Raw genomic sequence first — 17,527 nt, 5'->3', positions numbered from 1 at the left:
CACAGCCAGGGAAAAAACGCCTCGGCAGCAGATTCTATTGTCCATTTATCAAACGCAATTCAACGCGGCTCCTGGGGAGACTCCGCCGTTCCCGCCAGACAGACCCTGCTGTCTGTCCCCAAGCAGCCTGCTCACATGCAGAGCAGAGCGCAGAGGAAGGACAAACCCAAAATAGGGGTCTGCCCGCACGAGGGCCACAAACCCCCCGGAGGCGTCCAGCGATGAAGAAAGTGCGCAAAATAACTGCATTCTTTTTTTCTGCAAGTTTTTCTGTACAATTCCAGACAAGCAAGCTGTAATTTTTTAAGAATTTGTTTTACCGAAAAGAAGGAAATGAGCCTTTTGTCATTTCCTTTAAAATGATTTTTTTAAATAGCCCAAATCTGCAAATGCCTCACAGTGAAAAGTGCTCTTAAGAGAGAAAACTGAACAGTTGAGGGGTGGCGTGAGGACTTCTGTCATGGCGCCCCACCCTGGGCTGTACTGATCTGGGTAGCTCTCAGGATACCTTCGCTTAATTTTCTTATTTTCTCTGGTTCCTCATCATAACCCCTTTTTATTCTTTTTAAGAACTCTCTTCGTATTTGTGACTCTCTTGACTTTCCAAATTTTTCTGATTTTTCCATCACAAAGAGAAAAAAAAGTATCACTCTCTCCCCTTTCATCTATTTCAACGAACTCCCTTCAGCCTGGTAAATCCCAATTCTTTAAACAAATATCCACATCTAGGGTCCACTGCTCAGCGACCGAGCTCTTTTTTCTCTTTCTACTTTCTGATCTAATGGTAAAAGTATTCCTTTTCAAGCCCTCTTTCTCCACAGGACTCTAGCGGCAGGAGGGCCAGAGAGAAGCGTAAGCGAGTCTTGGTGGCCGGCAGGGCCAGGCGCTGCCAGGGGGCACGTGACTGCCTGCAGGGCGGGCGTTAAAACCCAGGGCTGTCGTGGCGTCCACTGCGGATTCCCCTGTGTGCTGTCCTCTTCCTCTTCCCTCTCTCACCGGGACCCTCGAGATGTAGCGAAAGCTTTGTGCCAACGACACGGAGGCCAGGGACGAGGTTGGATTCTCACCTAAGAGTAAGCTTTACGCTAACACCCTGCCTGATGGCGGTCATGTCCCCGTCGGGCATGCCAGCTGTGGCCTGGTGAGAACACAAACGATAACCTGATCGCTGCCACGGAAAGGCGACGAGCAGCTGGGTCTCGCTGTGGTGACATCATGACGGAAATGGACGTGCCTGCCCCGACAGTGGCTGGGTGACGCCTTACGTATAAACACCTGATTCTGTGCGTGCAGGAGCGTGACGAGTTGCTATTAAGTAAGCAGTGGATAACTTTGTGAATTCAGCACAAAGCCAAGTCCCAAAGAGAGACGGAGCGTTCAGGCGACGGCGACGTGAAGCCGGGGCTGGAGGTGAGAGGGAACGGGGTGGGAGGACTCTGGAGACGAGCGAGCACCCAGGCCGGACGAGAAGGGGCCGGAGCCGCACGGGGTCTCGGTGAGATGCGTCTCCCAGGGGACCCCTCATGCTACTCTGTGCCCGAGACGCCACACCCTCTCACAGCCCACATTTCTCTGTGGCGACACCGCAGAGTGACTTTGTGTCGGCCGTTAGTCAGTCCACTCTGGGGTGGGCAGGTGTGCAGCGACCGAAGGACAGGAGAGACAAAGTGTTTCTGATCCCGCAGTCACGCTGGCCTAGAGCTTTAAAAAAACTTTTAATGAACTACCGCGTAGCTACAAAAGAGTATTTATAAAATAAATGTCAACGATAAGGCCAACAGGACAGCCAAAGTCCCCACGTGCTCATGGCACAGTTCAAGAATTCTTTTCTTAAAAATTTCTCTAGGAACAGACATTCTGGAGCCTCTCCGACAACCGTACCTGTAGTGAACACTCTCATACGTCCCGAAGACTCTGAAAAGTCCTCCCACAGACAGAGCTAAGGACAGTGCCCGGGCTGACAGCTGAGCCCTGCTGTCACCGCCCCGGGCGGCCCCTCACCTGTGCTCCTGCGTGGTGTACTTGAGCAGCTCGGCCAGCTGCAGCGGGTACTTGCAGATCTTCTGCACGGGCGTGAGCAGGAAGCCATCCAGGGCGATGTCGATCATCTGCTGCAGCAGGCGGCAGGCCTCGAAGAAGTGGCGATACCGGCTCTGCTTCATGAGGCCGGACAGCTCCGCGCACGCGCCGGGGTGGTTGTTGCAGTACTCCGAGTAGATGCCGAAGCCCTCTTGCTGCGGGGAAAGCGCAGCCCATCAGGCCCTGGCGGCTCTGGGCCCGGCAGGACCTGCAGCACCAGGCGCTATGTGGGGGGTGCTCCTGGGAGGGAGGGCGCCGTTCCACGGCCCACCCCCCCCCCCCCGACCTACTGCGGTGTTTTCCCTGCCTGGGCAAGGGGCTGGGGTCTTTGTGGGCAGGGGCCACCTGCAGACTCTCCAGGGAGGAGCTGTCTCTTGCGAGGCAGAGGGAGAGGCAGCTGGAGGCCCCCTTCCAGGCAGCCTTCTGCAGACCAGAAAGGGGGTGTCGCAGGTGCACAGGGCTGCCGTGACTCTCCTCGCTGCATATCTCCTCAACCTCCCACCGCCTGGCTTCCACCCGCATCACCCTCAGACGCCCTGAGGCACTCCCTTTCTCCATGGGTCCCACCTCCAGGCTGCGGCCACCCTGCCAGCCCTGTGACGCCCGCCCTTCTGGACTTGGCGGCACCCGCTCCGGTCCTCCTTCCATTCTTCCATCCCTCCCATCCCCACCCCCCTCCCTTCCTTCGCACCCCAGGGCCAGGCTTCTGGGGTATCCGGCCTCTGCATCTGAGCATTCCTGCTCCACTGCAGGCAGACCGCAGGTGGCAATGTACCCCTGCCCAGCGCTGCGCTGTTCTGCTCCCTCTGCTCCAAAGTTTACACACGGGCGTGAGCAGACTCAATGCATCTACAACCAAACTTCCACTTCCCGGAAGGCCGGTTTTCCTAATCCCTCTACTAACTGCTCCAGACTCCAGACCCTGCGAGTGGCCGTGACTGCCGCTGTCCTTTGTTCCTTATACCCTGTCTCGTCAGTTCTCAAAACACTCATCTCCATCGATCCGTCTTCCCGTGTCTCCGCTGCCCACACCTTGCTCGGGGTCACCTCCCCTCCCTGCCCAGAAGCTGCAGCTCCTCTGATCCCTGGCAAAGGCCCCTGATCTCCAGGCAAGATCCATGTTCTTAAGGCTCTGACCCCATCAGGCCCTGCCCCCTCTGCGGCCTGAGTCACGGACCTCGGAGGCTTCTCTCTTACGCTCTGAGAACCTTCCGCTCTGGTAAACAGGTCTTTTGTAAAGTCCCAAACAGGCCTGGAGCACTCGTGGGGTGAACCGCCCGCCCCCCCGGCCCCACCTGCACTACCCCACAGCAGCCACCCCGGGAAGGGGCCCCACGCCACAGCCTCGACGAAGGTGTGGGCCCAGCACCCTGCCAGCGCTGCCGAGGGGGGAGGGGGTGGCCGTCACTGCCCTTATTATGCCCCGGTCATTCTGGCTGGGAACAAAACCCTCTTCCCCTGAAATCTTTTAGTAGTAAGTAGTGACAGTCAATCATCAGTCCCATGATGAGCTCACACCATCACCACAGAGACCGTTCCGAGGCAGTAACAGTGGCTCCAGGCATAGGACCCAGAGCCACGCACCTCAGTCTGAACCCGCACCCCGCCCCCTCCCCCCACCCCCTCACCCCCGCTCCTCACTACTGTGTCACCTTGGGTCAGTGACTCCTGGGCTGTCATTTCCTCATTTGCGAAGTGAGGACAATAATCACAGCGCCTCAGAGCGGCATAGGAGCTGAGGCAGGGAGACCCTGACGAGCGCTTAACATGCCCCGGGAGCTCAACAGGCATTGCTAGAAACCATTCCCAACTGCACAGGAGGGGGAAGATTTTGGGGTAAAAAAATGGAGTTTAGGGCATTTGGCTAAAGATTAACCATAATAACCAATCAACTGAATTTACAAGTGACATCTCCGCTCCATAGAAAATTAATCTAACAAACAAACAGAAGAGACTTCTATTTTTAGTGGGGAAACATTTCAAAACTATTTAACTGGATGTCGTTAATAAAGAAGTACCGGTGACGTACATGTTGAAGAAAGCAGGATCCTATTTCACTTAAATGAGGTTCTTCTTTATTGTACTGTTTCTCGAGGTCTTTCAGGAACTTTCTTTGGAACTTGTAAATATCTTCGATGTTTCCAAAAATGGTGGCTAGTTGTGCAACGGTGAACATTCCTGTGTGTTTGCGACACTGCCGAATGTAGCCCTACAAATGGGAAACGTACACTTTAAAAATTAATTTGGAAATTCAAAGAAATTATTTACTTGAATAATACAGTATTTTGCGCCAAAAGCCATTGTCTTGGAGTGGACTTAAATTAGAGAAAATTATTTTAACCTCTATGGGTCTCTGATGGAACAATCATACTTCTAGGACTACAATGTGCCATAAATATTTTAAGAAAAAAAGGAAATAGAAAAAAATGTGTGGGTGGATTTATTGTTCAAGAACCCACATAAAGTTTCCAGATTACACTCACGAAACAAGTTGCTTGGTTTCAAAAACCAGAGGTGAAAAATCAGCATTGTCATGCTTTTCCCAGACTCTTCGGCTTATCATTCTCCCAGTCCTTAACCGCATCTCACGGATGCAGGATGCCATCACTTCCTGAGCAGCTCGTGCATCTCTGCTTGCTGTCATGGCCAAGAGCTGGGAGCATCTCACCCGAGGGGTCCACCATCACCTGCCTTCTGTCCGCAGCACACACCCGAGGCCTACCCCAGTTAGAGATGAGCGGTTATGCCACTGCGCTTCTACTATGGCTTGGGTGGGAGTCGGCGGGGCCGGAAGGAAAAGCCGTAAGTATGTGCGATAATTGTTCCCAAATTGGCATCATGTGATTGCCAGCTGAACTCCACACCACTGATGGCTGGGCATGAGTTTTAACAAAAAACGACATAAAGGCTCGGGGTGCAGGGCCCGGGGCAGCAAACCCGCCCCTTCTCCTCGCCTGTAACATGGGCTAAGGGACCTTGCCCAGTGAGAGCGAGCGCTGGGAGCATAAACGAGTTAACGCAGGTACAGGGGTGGCACACAGTCAATGTCAACAACCGTTAGCAATTACTTCCATGTTCCTAAAATGCAGCACTTCAGAGAACGTCCCTTAACCATGCGCTCATACAGAACAAACGAGCTACGTGTTGTGTGGCTGCGTCTGGCCACGTGATCTGTCACTGCGGCCTGTCTGCAGCGCTGAACTGTCACAGCTGAGTGAGAGCAGCGCTCGACACCAGCAGCCAGGACGGCTGGGATGAGCGGGCAGGGCAAACGACAGTTCAGTGTAGCGCTCTCACCGAACCCGTAAGAACGGAAAGTGCCTTGGGGGAAATAAAACGTGTTGCAGGGCAGAATTATCGCGATGCTGTAACACAGCCTTGGATGTCACTAGATAAAACCGGTTTGCTTTGTCTGAGTCTGCTGACTCCGCGTCTCGTCCGTGAGTCAGTGGTCAGAGGCAGTGGGGCTGCACGGTGACGAGCCCCTGATTCACCTCGAGGGCGCGGCCTTCCCCGACAGTCGCTCGCCCTGAACATCTCAGAGTCCTGAAAGCAACCATGGCACGACGTCCTGAAAACGGGCTGGCCGTGCCGGCAGGGCAGGTGGCCTCTCGTGCTCGCCAGGGAGGCGAGCGCCCACGAGCGAGCAGTCTGCAGGGACCAGGCCGCAGGGGGCACGGAGGACCGGCACACGGGCACCGTGCACGGCAGGCGGCGGCCACCACGAGGCCCTGCGAGCGCGGCCTTACCTCGCAGATGTCCTTCAGGTGCTTGATGTACACGCGCTCGGTGTTCATGATCTCCTGGATGACGTTGGCCCTCATCTGCTGCTTGCTCTCGGGGTGCCGGTGGCGGTCCGTGCCGGGTCCCTCCTCCTGCTCCCCACCCGGGGTGCCGCTGGACTTCTCTGACAGCTCTTCCTGATTGACCCGCAGCTGCAGCCCACACAGAGGGGACAGGTGACTTGTGGGGTGGGGCGGAAGGCCTCCCTGGCTTCCACTTCTCCACGACCAGGAGGGAGGCAGCCTGGCCTCACCTGTCCCTGGGCCCGGCAGGGCACGCCGTGCCGGCGGCTCAAACCCCAGCGGCAGTGCTGACAACGAGTTTACTGCAGTTAAAAGTTTTCCTTTGACCCAATCGAATTTCTATAAGGTTCAAACAAACTGATCACAAAGAATGGATCTGTACAGAGTGAGTTTGGCCTGAAGCGGTTCCACCGCCCCCTCCCACCCCCGAGAGGCCGTTGCGAAGAGCAGAACGCGCCCTCACTCACTCTGACAAAGCTTGCGGGGAACCAGGCCTCCTTGTCCTCATTCCGGCCCCACCACCAGTCCTTGTTAGAAGCTTCCAGAACCTGGATGACATCTCCCGCCTTGAAGCCCAGCTCCTGGTCATCCATGGTCACATGGTCCCACAGGGCTTCCGCACAGACCACGCTGCCATCGCCGATCAGCTGCAGTGGAGACACACGGCGAGCTCAGTGCCAAACCCGAGGGACAGACAGCGAGGGGCATGTCAACCCCCGGGTGACATGCACACCTTCTAGTTCTTGTCTGTGTACACCAATGGCTTTGGGTCAATACCTACTGTTTGCATGGAGAAAACCACTAGGGAAAATCATCAGGGGAAAAACAAATCAGGCGAGCCTCTCTCACGCTCTTCAAGGAAACCCGAACCTCCTTTTTCAACAGTGTATAAATAGCTCATTTATCTGTAGAGCAGTTATTTAACAAATTTGAATAGACGGAGCATTTCCCCCCAGGATGGTTTCTGAGCAGCCAAATGGGCTGTCACAGAGCCCGGCCTGGGCAGGTGACATGCACACCTGCCCCCAAGAGCCTCCCAGATCCGTCCAGAACGTGGGATTCTCACTTCACTCGTGATTTGAATAAACTGTGTAACTAGATTCACAGTTTACCGCAATTCGAGAGAACACGGCGCGATCTCCGGACGGCCGACAGTTAACGATGAAAGAGAAGCACAGACGTGGCTCCCGGGGACCCCAGCAGGGGCAGCTGGCCGCACCCCGCTCAGCTCCCGGGGACCCCGCCACATCCTCGAGCAGGGACGGGCGCTGTGATGGGGACGTGGACTCACTGAGACGGTCACCTCACATGCCCCGCTCCAGCATTCCAAAAGCTAGCGGAGCCTTCTAGAAAGATTTCCGTAGGAAGAGCTAAAGACACAGAGTGCTAGGAAGAGCACCAGATTCGCCGTGAGAAACATGCGCTTAATGCCAGCCCCGCCATTTGCTAGCAAGTGACTTGGCCTCTCAGTTTCGGCGTTTGTTAAAACACGGGTAATAACTAACATTTGCCTCGCGGACCTGTCGTGAGATCAGGAAGGGACGGCGCTTCAGAAACGGAAAGCGCTATCCACGCGCAGACGAAGGGGCGGACGTAATCACATGAGCTGTCCTTGAGAACACCAGAAACTCAATGTTTTTACAGTCACAGCTCTACGTTTTAGGCTACGTTTAGGAAGAAATCATCAGAGAGCCACGTCTGAAGGGATGCGGGCCGCAGAAATGGGCGTCCGGCGTGCGTGACAGTGTGCGGGACCCCGTACCTCGTTGATGGCCAGCTGCTCCCCGCCCGGCTGCAGGTATCTGGGGTTGCCCTGACAGAGGTCTTCATAGCTGTAGTCCTCCTCGCTGCCGTTGTCATCCACTAAGGCAGACGACTCAGTACCACCATCTGAAGAAACTGGGGGGAAAAAAAATAGTGACAGCATGGTTTAAGACACAGCTAACGAAGATTTTTAAATGACAACAGCAATGACCGCGGCAAGCACACCCCTGCCTCCAAAGGAAAATAATCATTTTTATCTTACACAGAAAAAGGAATCATTAGGAAACTTCTACTGCTCCGTTCGTTAATCCGAAGGTAGCAGCTGAGGTTAAACAGGGCCGGGGTTCAGTGTCGCAGGGCGTGAGAGGCGGCCACGTCAGACAGCGCTGCCCACGTTAAGGTGCAGCCTTATCTCGTGAGTTAGGGAACCGACTGAACGCCATGTGATTTAGCTGGAAATCCCTGCTCCAAAGTGATGTCAAAAACATAACCGTAGATACTGTTTCTAAGCAACACGCTGATAAAGCTTGTGGAAAAACGAAAAATATTCATTTTTTAAAAAGTGTTCCGCCTCCCTTTTTGTACCTGCCGAGCAGTAGTACTACCCAAATCAAAAGGTCCTAGTGAGTACTGTTACGTGAACACGTGAAGTTGTTTGTACCAGTTTTCCCGTGTGAAAGGGGTGGGGCTCACGACGTCAGACCTGGGTGTTTTACCGCACATTTACCAAAAAAAGAGAGAAAGCTCTCTCAAGAACGGGCGCAGCATTCCAAATTGGCCGCCTTGGTATATTCAGGCTTGTCTGTCACGGAGCAAAGGGAATTTTAAAGAGGAACAGAGCATCCCGTGTGAAGGAACGGGAACGGCTTCGTGGAACCAGGTGGGGCCGGGTGTGACGCCTGTGGGGTGTGGACAGCAGTACAAGTGACAAAAGATGAGGCTGGAAAAGCGAGTAGGAGCAAAGTGTGGGGGCCCCGGGAGCTGGAGGTGGCAGCGCGGCTGCTCTCTCGGGGCTGAGGGCGGGGGCACCAGGTGTTGAACAGAGAGAGGCCCCCTGACGCTGAAGAAAGAGAGCGAAGTTCGGAGCCGCAGGGCCTGGCTGGAGCCCCGGCCCCGACCTCCTGAAGGGACGCGACGCTGGCCTCTGCTCTGTGGGTCACACTCTTCTGCTGTAAGAGGCATTTTCCGGAGAACTGAGGGCATGCGTGTCAAGCTCCTAGCATCCCTGAGTCACGGCCGGGACTCAAGGAAGAGTTACAGCGGCGACGGCGGGGAGTGGGGTGGGGGGAGGTGGATCGGGGTTGGGGGGCAGAGGCTGGAACCAGCTGGGGAGAAGGGGTCAGTCGCAGTGAGTGGTCCGTGCCGTGGGAAAGGAAATTCAGAGGGGATGCAGGCTGAGTCGATGTCTGGAGCAGCAGAGATGATAAAGTCAACACTAAATCGGACAAAAACCGAGTTACTGAGAGAAGCAAGAAGCAGGGACGCCGGAGCCCGAGGTCTGGGGCCATGGCGGGCCACGGCTCCTTCTGCCTCTGCTTCTCTCGAGGACGGGAGCCTCTGAACCCCCAATAGCTTATCCTTAGGGGCAGGTCTACTGTTCTAAAGGGAACAACTACGTGTTTTCCACGAGGTGTTTCCGACTCTTCACTGTGCACTAAGTCTTCCCAATCCCATGGGTGTTCCACGCTCGCAGGCCACACGCCTGGGCGAGCCACGCTTTGGTTGTTCCAGACACAGGCCGGCCCTGGGCCATGCCCCGAGCTCTGCGCCCCAGGCCCCCACAGCCTTCCCCTCTCCCCATCACCTCAACATGCTGGTGTTGTACACGTTTTAAAAGAAACCCATTTTGTACAGAACCTAGAAATCTTGCACTAAAATGGCAAAAACTACTGAACAAGATCTGCAACAATGGAGGGTAATAAATTCTATGAACACGAGCTCTGTGGTTACACTTCGTGCATCGGATACCTGAGCTTGCCTGGCCGAGCAGACGGGACCATGACCCCGTGGAGAGCTGAGGGCACACGGGGTGCGGGGGGGAGGCCGAGGGCGAGCGTGGCTCCCCAGCCGGCGCCCGCCCCTCCCCGTGTGCCGAGCCCCCAAGCCTGAGCCTGGACAGCGCCTCGGCGATGCCCAGAGAGCCAGGTCTCTACAGAGGCCCGTGCCTCGCCCGTGCTTCCCCGTGGCCTAGGGCGCCCTCTGCGCCTGGGTGACCCCCACCCCAGCCCTTCCGTTAGGCTTCCTCCCACAGCGGCACTGGCATGGGAAGTGTGAGCCACCAGCCGCGCATCTGTGTCCCAGTCAGGCTAACGGGTGGCCTGCCCACCATAGGGTGGTCTGATGTCTGGACAGTGACCCTGGGATGTGCTGACGACTGCGTGGCCCCTGACGGGAGGTCCTGGCTCTGCCCGGCACCCTCCAGCGCTTCGCCGCCCCCTCCCCGCGCCCGTGCCCGGCCCAGTCCGGAGAGACCCGGCCTGTGTCCAAGCAGCGAAAGTGACAGGGAGCTGCCTCGGGGAGGGGACTGCAGCGGAGGCCGCTCCTGAGCCTGGCCGCAGCCGACAAGCAGCGGAAAGGTCCCCGGACCCTTGGCCTGCCGCCTGGGCCCCAGCCTGCTTGCCGCTCCTCCAGGCTCTGTAGGTGGTCCCGGTGAGGGGCATGCAGGCAGGTGGGCGGCAGGGAGCCAGCGGCGTGTGCGCGCGTCCACCCCGGTCAGGGGTGAGACCCTCTGGGGGGCCCGCCCTCAGGACGGCACAGCTGGCGGCGCTCCTGCTGCCCAGAGCTGGGGGTTGGGGGGGCGGGTCTTGGGAAAGCTAGGCTGCCCTACGTGAGAAGGTCGTGAGAGCCTGGACAAGGCGTGGTGACTTCCGCCTCCATGCTGTGGCCATGGTGCTTGTGGGCAGAGAACACGAGGTCACGTGGTCTACTGCATGTCCCTGGTGTGTGTATTTGGGTGGGGGTGGGGAGAAGGTCCTGAGAAAGCAAATATAACAATGTTGAATTTGCATGAGTCTGCCTCCGACCACAGACAAGATGACACCAAAGCTGAAAATCTTCTCCACCCGGAGTCCGGAGGGCAGCTGCCCGGACTGTTGCCCCAACCGCGCCTGTTAATGGCTGAGAGGCTCCTTGCGGGGGCCCAAGGCGGCAGCAGTCTCCCTACTTTGGCAAGCACTGGTCAGCACAGCCTGGGACCAAGGGCACGGCTCCTCATGTGGCTCAGGCGAAGTCGAGATCGGAAAGACAGGCATCTGGGCCCCCGACACACAGCGCCCTGAAAATGCCACCTTCTCCCGCAAAGACGCGAGAACAGTGCGCTCCCACATCAGACTTCACTGCCACTGGATTTGGCTGTTGCTGTGATAATCGGTAAAGGAGACAGAGAGAAAAAAGCCACAATTTACACAAATAATGAGAAAAGGACTCCATCGGAAAAAAAAAAAATATGCTAAGCCTTTACAGCAGGTATTGACATAAAGATCTTTGGAAATGGGCTGCGGGCTTCGCGCACTGAATGGTCTCTGAGCCAGCATCACAAACACTCAGAGAAAAGGCCCCGGCTGAGCGTTTCCTGATAAAAATTCCAAGGGCAAGCGTTTCTACATCTCTGGGGGGCATTCCCCAGCCCTGTAGCAATGGGTGGTGCCAAGGGCCCGGCCGGGTGGGGCAGGAGGCCTGGGTGGGAGGGACGCAGCCTGCACCAGGGACAGCCCGAAGGCCCCGGAGTGGACATACCTGGGCGAACGTCCTAGCTGTATGCACTTGTAGCTGAATGCCCTTGGAGCAAGTCCCTTACCCTCTCCCAACCTCGGTTTCCCGTCTGTAAGAGGGGGGTGGGCTTGCACGGCTTTATCTATTCAAAGGCTATTCTTCCCCGTCTGCCTCTCACATCACGTGTCCAACTCATCAGTGAATCCGGACTCTCCCTTCGGAGCGTGTCCAGAATCTGACCACATCCCACTGCTCTCCCCTCACTGCTCAGGCCTCGGTCACCCCGCGTAGGGTCACTCCTGCAGCACCTTACTGGTCTCCCTGCAGCTGTCCCTGTCCCCTTCCTGCAGGGCTCCTCAAAGCATCCAGACTGACCCTGCTGAACTATTCAGAAGTCAGATCGTTCACTCCACAGGGGAAAAAGCTCAGGTCCTTGAACCAACCCTGCCCACCCGCCTTCAGCTCTGGCCCTGATCAGACAGGAGGCAGCCACTCCCTCAGGGCCCGCCTCTGCCCGACACCCTGCCACGAGCTGCAGGACTCTCCGCAAGTCCTCCCAGATCATCTCACTTAACACTCTCCCTCCACCCAGTCTTCTTTCCTGGTTTGTTTTTCTCCGTCGCGTCCATGTGCTTATGGCCTGCCTTCCCCGACTCAAATGTAAGCCATATAAAGACAGTGAGTGATTTTTGTCTGCTTTGTTCTTAATTGTGCTCCTACCTGGAGCGCTGCCAGGCACACACAGGTGTGCAGTTTTTACCGGACAGATGGCTGAGTGCACACAGCACACGGACTCAGAAGAGGGCTCTGAGGGCTTTGACCCGGCTTCCAATAATTGTGCTGCACAAATTCTTTTTAACCATTTTTTTAGTGTGGGTCCTTCGTCAAGTTCCTTTCTTAAGTTTTTCACCTGTCACATGCAGATAGTAACACCCATCGTCACAGAGATGTTTATAAATTCTCAGCAAGTAATTGTTATTAGTTTGCCGAGTCCCAGATGAAATGGTGATGTACGAAAGCACTCCGTAAGCTGAAAACCTTAAAGAAACGCAGGACCATTTTACTCGGCACGTCTGCATCATGCTGGACGGCCCACTAGTCGCTGGTCCTTTTGCTGACTGCTTCCTCCTCCGGGTCCCCACCCCCAGCCGGGTCTGCAGTGACCTGATTAAGTTCTGTCCTCTCCTCTGCCCTCCGTGACCTTAACCACTGTCCTGCTTCTTCGGTGCCTCCACGCTGAGGACTGCTTGTGCTCCTCCCCTGCGATCTACATGCATCTCATGGAGCTGGACTTCTCAGGGCCTGGCGCCCGGCTGGGCGGGTTTTCGTCCCCACACAGTGTGCTCACGGGTGTTCCCCTCCGCCGGGGAGGGGCGGTCTTTCCATTTTTGTGCCCCCAGCACCGCGCATGGGACCTGACATGCAGAAGGTACTCAATCGACCTTCTTCAACTGAACTGCACACTGCTGATGGGGAAACCAAGGCTCCAAGTTTAACTGTTTAACTGGGCTGCAGCAGCGCCGCGTCCCAGGCAGGACGCGCACACCGTCTCCCTGTGTCCCCCCTTCAGCACCCATCCCAACCTCCGGGGACTCTTCCCGCCTCCTGTCTCCAGAGCCCCCACCCCCTCCAGGCCACCCTGAATGTCTGAATGTTACTTCCAAGGTAAATTTACCTTTAAAACAGTGGTTTCGTCATTTTCACAAGAAACTACATAGTCATCGTCTACTGCATGATGACAAAAGTCTTCTGTAGTATTTCAAGGCCCTCTGTAATCTGACCCCACTCCAAACAAGCCTACCTCCCACTGGTGGACAAAGCCCGCAGTGGCCTCTGCTGGGCAGACCCCTTCACCGCCACCCAAACCACGCCCGAGGCCGCCTGCGTGATCAGGGGCGCGGTCGCTCCTCAGGAGTGAATGTGGAATCACCAACTTCAATGTCTTTGAAGTCTCCAACTATAGACTAAAGTTAATAATGATGAGTTTTTATTTAGGTAAATTTTGTATGATGTAGAGCTACTATAAATTCTCAAAAGGTGCTTCAACAATTGGGGGAAATGAATACATTCTCATAATATAAGAGTAAATTTAACCTACTTTCCTACCTTCCTTCCTTCCTTCCCTCCTTCCTTCAAAACACAACACTGAAATTATCCACCTTAACCATTTTTAAGTGTACAGCTCTGTAGTATTAAGTATATTCACACTGTTATGCAATAGCTCTCCAGAAGTATTTCGTCTTGCAAAACTGGAACTTAATACCTATTAGTCATTAATTCTCCCTCCTCCCTCCCCCGTTTCCTGGCAAACACCTTCCTCTTTTCTGTCTAAGTCTGACTACTTTAGTTACTTCACATCAATCATACAGTCTTTGTCCTTTTGCGACTGGCTTATTTCACTTAGCATAACCTCCTTAAGGCACATCCAAATTGTCACATGAATCAGAGTTTCCTTCCTTTTGAAGGCGCACTATTTCATTGTACGTATGTACATGTTTTCTTTATCCATTCATCTGTCGATGGGCATTTGGTTGCTTCCCCCTCCTGGCTACCGTGAATATTGCTGCTACAAACGTGGGCGTGCAGATACTCCTTCGAGATCCTGGCCTGAATGCTCTCGGATACACACCCGGAAGTGGGACCGCGGGGTCTCACGTAGCTCTATTGTCTTTCCGAGGAACCGCCACGCCGGCTCACGCTGCGCCCTCGCCCGCCACGCACATGGTCCCCCTCCCCCGCATCCTCACTGTCTGTATTATTCCTTCTAGTGACTAAATCGGAGTGGAAAGCCTTCTTAAAAATCCATCTTTTAAACACGGAGCACAGACTATCGCAAGCTGAAATCGCTGTTAAAACCCCGGACTCCTACACATAACAGCAGGAGGGCAGATGAGCTGCCGTCAAGCCCGGCGAGGGAGACCGTCCTCTGTCCTCCACGAGCTCGCACGTGGGTCTGCAGCACACACCTCTGGCTAGGGACGGCTCTGAGGCATCGCGCCTCTTCCACCGGGTAAATATGCATACACGCTCTAAGCTGGTAGAAGACGAGTTGTTAATCACGGTTAGCATCCTTCTGGAAAGACTGCCGTCCTGGGTCTCCAGCACTGCATGTGGGCTTCTTCTGCCCCTGGCACACCTGTGCCCCCGGCCCTGCCCCGCGCGCAGTCCTCGCCTGAGACTCAGCCCCTGAATTCTCCTCTCCCCACAGATCTGTTTACTTCCTGAATGAACTGATCAGCCCCCCAGGCCGAGGGGGTCCCCTCCTCCACCCACAACGCCAGCTCCATCTGAGGTGGGGGGTCAGATGAGGCTTTAGGGATGATGGAGACGGCTGCCCATCCAGAGAGGACAGGCCAGATTTTAAGTCAGTGGCACTGCTGTGCAAACAATTAGAGACGATACACGTTTTCTTTAAAATGCCAACAAGAAACAGCTTCCTCAGAAAGGTGACAGACATCCTCTTCTGTCTGAACTTAGACTTTACATTTGTGAAGGGACAAAGCCTGATGGCTGATTATGAAGGTGAACTTTTATGACAGGACGTACCAGACATCACCAGCGATGCCAAACTGTTTGGTAACATGCCGGGGACAAGGACTTCCCACGGGGAGGCAGGCCCACAGGCCTTGTCCTGGCGGGAGTTCTGCTCGGGACCCACGGCAGGTCTCTTTCCTGCTGGGTTGAATTTTGCACATTTTAAGGGCTTCTGGTCAGGGTGACAGACTTCCCAAAGCACTGGCTGAACTAGCAGCCCAAGGACTGTGGTTTGGGTCCCCGCTGGGCCAGGTTAGAAAAGGCCCTGACCTCTCTGAGCCATTGCTTTCTGTTCGTAACTGAGGAAAGTGCTGGCTGTCTCACCTGTCTCAGACGACAGGGCTGTCAGATCAAAGGAAGGTGAGCACTGGCACCCTGGGCGTCCAGTCAGGCACCCGGAGGGAAGGCCCCGGGATGTCAGCGGAGTCAGCTGCTTTCTCGAAGGGCCTGTTCCCCGTCACTGACTGCCGAGCGCTCAGCCCTCTCCTTCCCCGTTGCGGCTCCTCAGGGGTGGGGCTCCCCCCCAAACCATGGGAGACCGCAGGGAAATTCCCACACTTAGAATAATCTGTTAAAAATATGTCTTTTAGAAAATCTCCAGCTGATCACTCAGACTTCCTCAAGTTTGAGATAAGCCACTCTCGCTTCCCATCTGAAAACCGGAAACGGCAAACACAGTTGTGTTTGGGGCCTGAGCAGCCTGCACAAGGCGGAGGGCGCAGGGCCTGCTCGCCCAGCTGTGGGGATGCACACGGAGGGGACGAGCCTCAATGTCAAAACGCGCGAGGCCACTCCTGCGGCCATCCCCCCTCACTGGTTCCCCAGCATCTGGGGCTGATGGCACCCCACATTTAGAAAAGGGCACATTTAGAAAAGTGAAGGCTCCCGCCCTGCACTGGACCACGGAGCCAGGTTCCGAGCTGGGTGGGGGCGAGGTAGGGGGGCAGGTCCACTGAGAATGTATTTTCAGCATCTCTCCAGGGATTCTGATGCCACGCTCAGTGTGGGCACCATGAGACTGAGGGCAACGCTCCTTAAACCCACGTGTCCCAGGATGGGTCATCTTGCTGCCTGTCCCTGGAGTAAGCAACCGTTGGAGGGCGACGGGTTCCGACCTCGCTGGTGGAAAGCTCTGCTTTCGCCATGTGAGTGCCACGCAGCGGTCCCAGTATCGACACACAGGACCAAGTCCTCTCGTCCGCGCTGACCGCTCCACCAGGAGCAGCTGTCGCACCCGGCACGGCTCGGCGCCCCACTTCCCGCAGCTCCCTGTCACTTCTCGTGGCAGGTTCCCTGACTCGAGGGCTCCCCTCCTGCGATTCCCTGACCCGCTGTGGTCAGTCTCTGCTTTCAATGTCCCAGAGACATGCGAGGCTCACCTCTCCTAAAATACTCATCACGATTACGTTGTGATATTTTAGCTGTTCAATTACAATATTCTAGCTACCTGTTTATGTGTCTTAACTCCTGATATCCAATCCCGACTCCCGATCGCCTTCTCAGCTGTCAAAGGGTCTTTTGAACCCAGTTCTCTCCGGTGTGGAGCTTTACATCTGTGTCCACCTTGGGGTGGCTGAGGACTTCTGCTGCCCGGAGCAGTGACAGGAGGAAGTCACATTATGACTGAGCTTAATTTGTACCACATCTGAACATGGATTTTGTTTCTACAAATGGTTTAATAATTTTAAACTACCCATGAATAATTGTCTCTCTTCTCAAGTTATAGCCAAAACTTGCCCTAGAGTTGTGTCATATGTGTTCTTTAGCATTAAAATAAGAGTCTGCCTCTAAAACGCATGTTCAGGGCCCTGGAGAGAGAGGAGGGTCAGGCCAAGAGCCCGGCAGTCAACGCCTCGCCTCCCCCGCATGCTCTGCTGGGAGCACCACGGTGTGAGCACCCTCAGCCGGCAGCTTGGCCGCCTCCTGTGCTGGAGGCTGGCCCTGGCCCGGCCCCTCTCAGCCCCGGCATTCAGGTTGGGGTTTCCTCGTGTCCTGTGTCCTGCCTCGAGCCCTTTGCCTCAGCCCTGGGAGTCGGCTTTCTCCTGAGCAAGCTGCTGCTGCTCCTTGGGTTTCCGGCTCTGACAGTGGCTCTCCCTGTCCATCCCAGTTGCCACTGTGCATGCGTCCTGGGCCCCTTTCCTCACTGGGCCGCTCCCTGCTCTCCAGACGGGGTCTCGTCACCCCTCTCAGCCCCTGACAGCTACCTGGCTCTCTGGCTGCACAAACCCTGAGTGAGAAAGACCCTGTCTGGCTTCACCGAATCTTAGGAATAAACTCCTAGTGTGTACCAGGCAGTGCTGCTAAGTGCTTACTATAAATCATCTCATTCAAGCCCCAGAAGCATCCTGGAATAATTATTATCCATTTATAGAGGAAACTGTGGCTCAAAGAGGTTAAGTAACTGTTCCCAAGCGGAACTCAAAGCCAGGTCTGTCTGGCTCCAAAGCGGTCCCGCTGCACCTGCCTCTGCCTTGGTCCTGGCCTCACTCAGCTCACACCTGCGGGGCCTCAGCCTGCCTGCCCACCCTCCCGGGCCCAGTCCCTGCAGGGGCCTCACACAGAGAGCCACTGGGCAGTCCCTTGGGGCCCCACGGCCCCTCCCCTGCCCTATAGGGCTCGTCAAATAAAACAGA

At 55.6% G+C, this 17,527-nt stretch overlaps 1 protein-coding gene across 8 annotated transcripts in view; it reads right to left on the bottom strand.

Annotated features, from left to right (window-relative positions):
• The window catches only part of SPATA13 (spermatogenesis associated 13), a 284,285-nt gene that overhangs the window by 10,172 nt on the left and 256,586 nt on the right, over positions 1-17,527 (bottom strand). For all 8 annotated transcript variants that reach the window (XM_036228451.1, XM_036228453.1, XM_036228449.1 and 5 more), the window contains 5 exons: positions 7,648-7,784; positions 6,353-6,532; positions 5,829-6,014; positions 4,109-4,288; positions 2,002-2,234 (listed from right to left, as the gene is read on the bottom strand). In XM_036228451.1, the coding sequence (XP_036084344.1) occupies positions 2,002-2,234; positions 4,109-4,288; positions 5,829-6,014; positions 6,353-6,532; positions 7,648-7,784 (916 nt within the window). The remainder of the gene's footprint in view (positions 1-2,001; positions 2,235-4,108; positions 4,289-5,828; positions 6,015-6,352; positions 6,533-7,647; positions 7,785-17,527) is intronic.

Source organism: Rousettus aegyptiacus, unplaced genomic scaffold, assembly GCF_014176215.1.
Source record: "Rousettus aegyptiacus isolate mRouAeg1 unplaced genomic scaffold, mRouAeg1.p scaffold_m13_p_11, whole genome shotgun sequence".
NCBI classification, from domain to species: Eukaryota; Metazoa; Chordata; class Mammalia; order Chiroptera; family Pteropodidae; genus Rousettus; species Rousettus aegyptiacus.
This window is presented reverse-complemented; position numbering and strand designations above follow the sequence as displayed.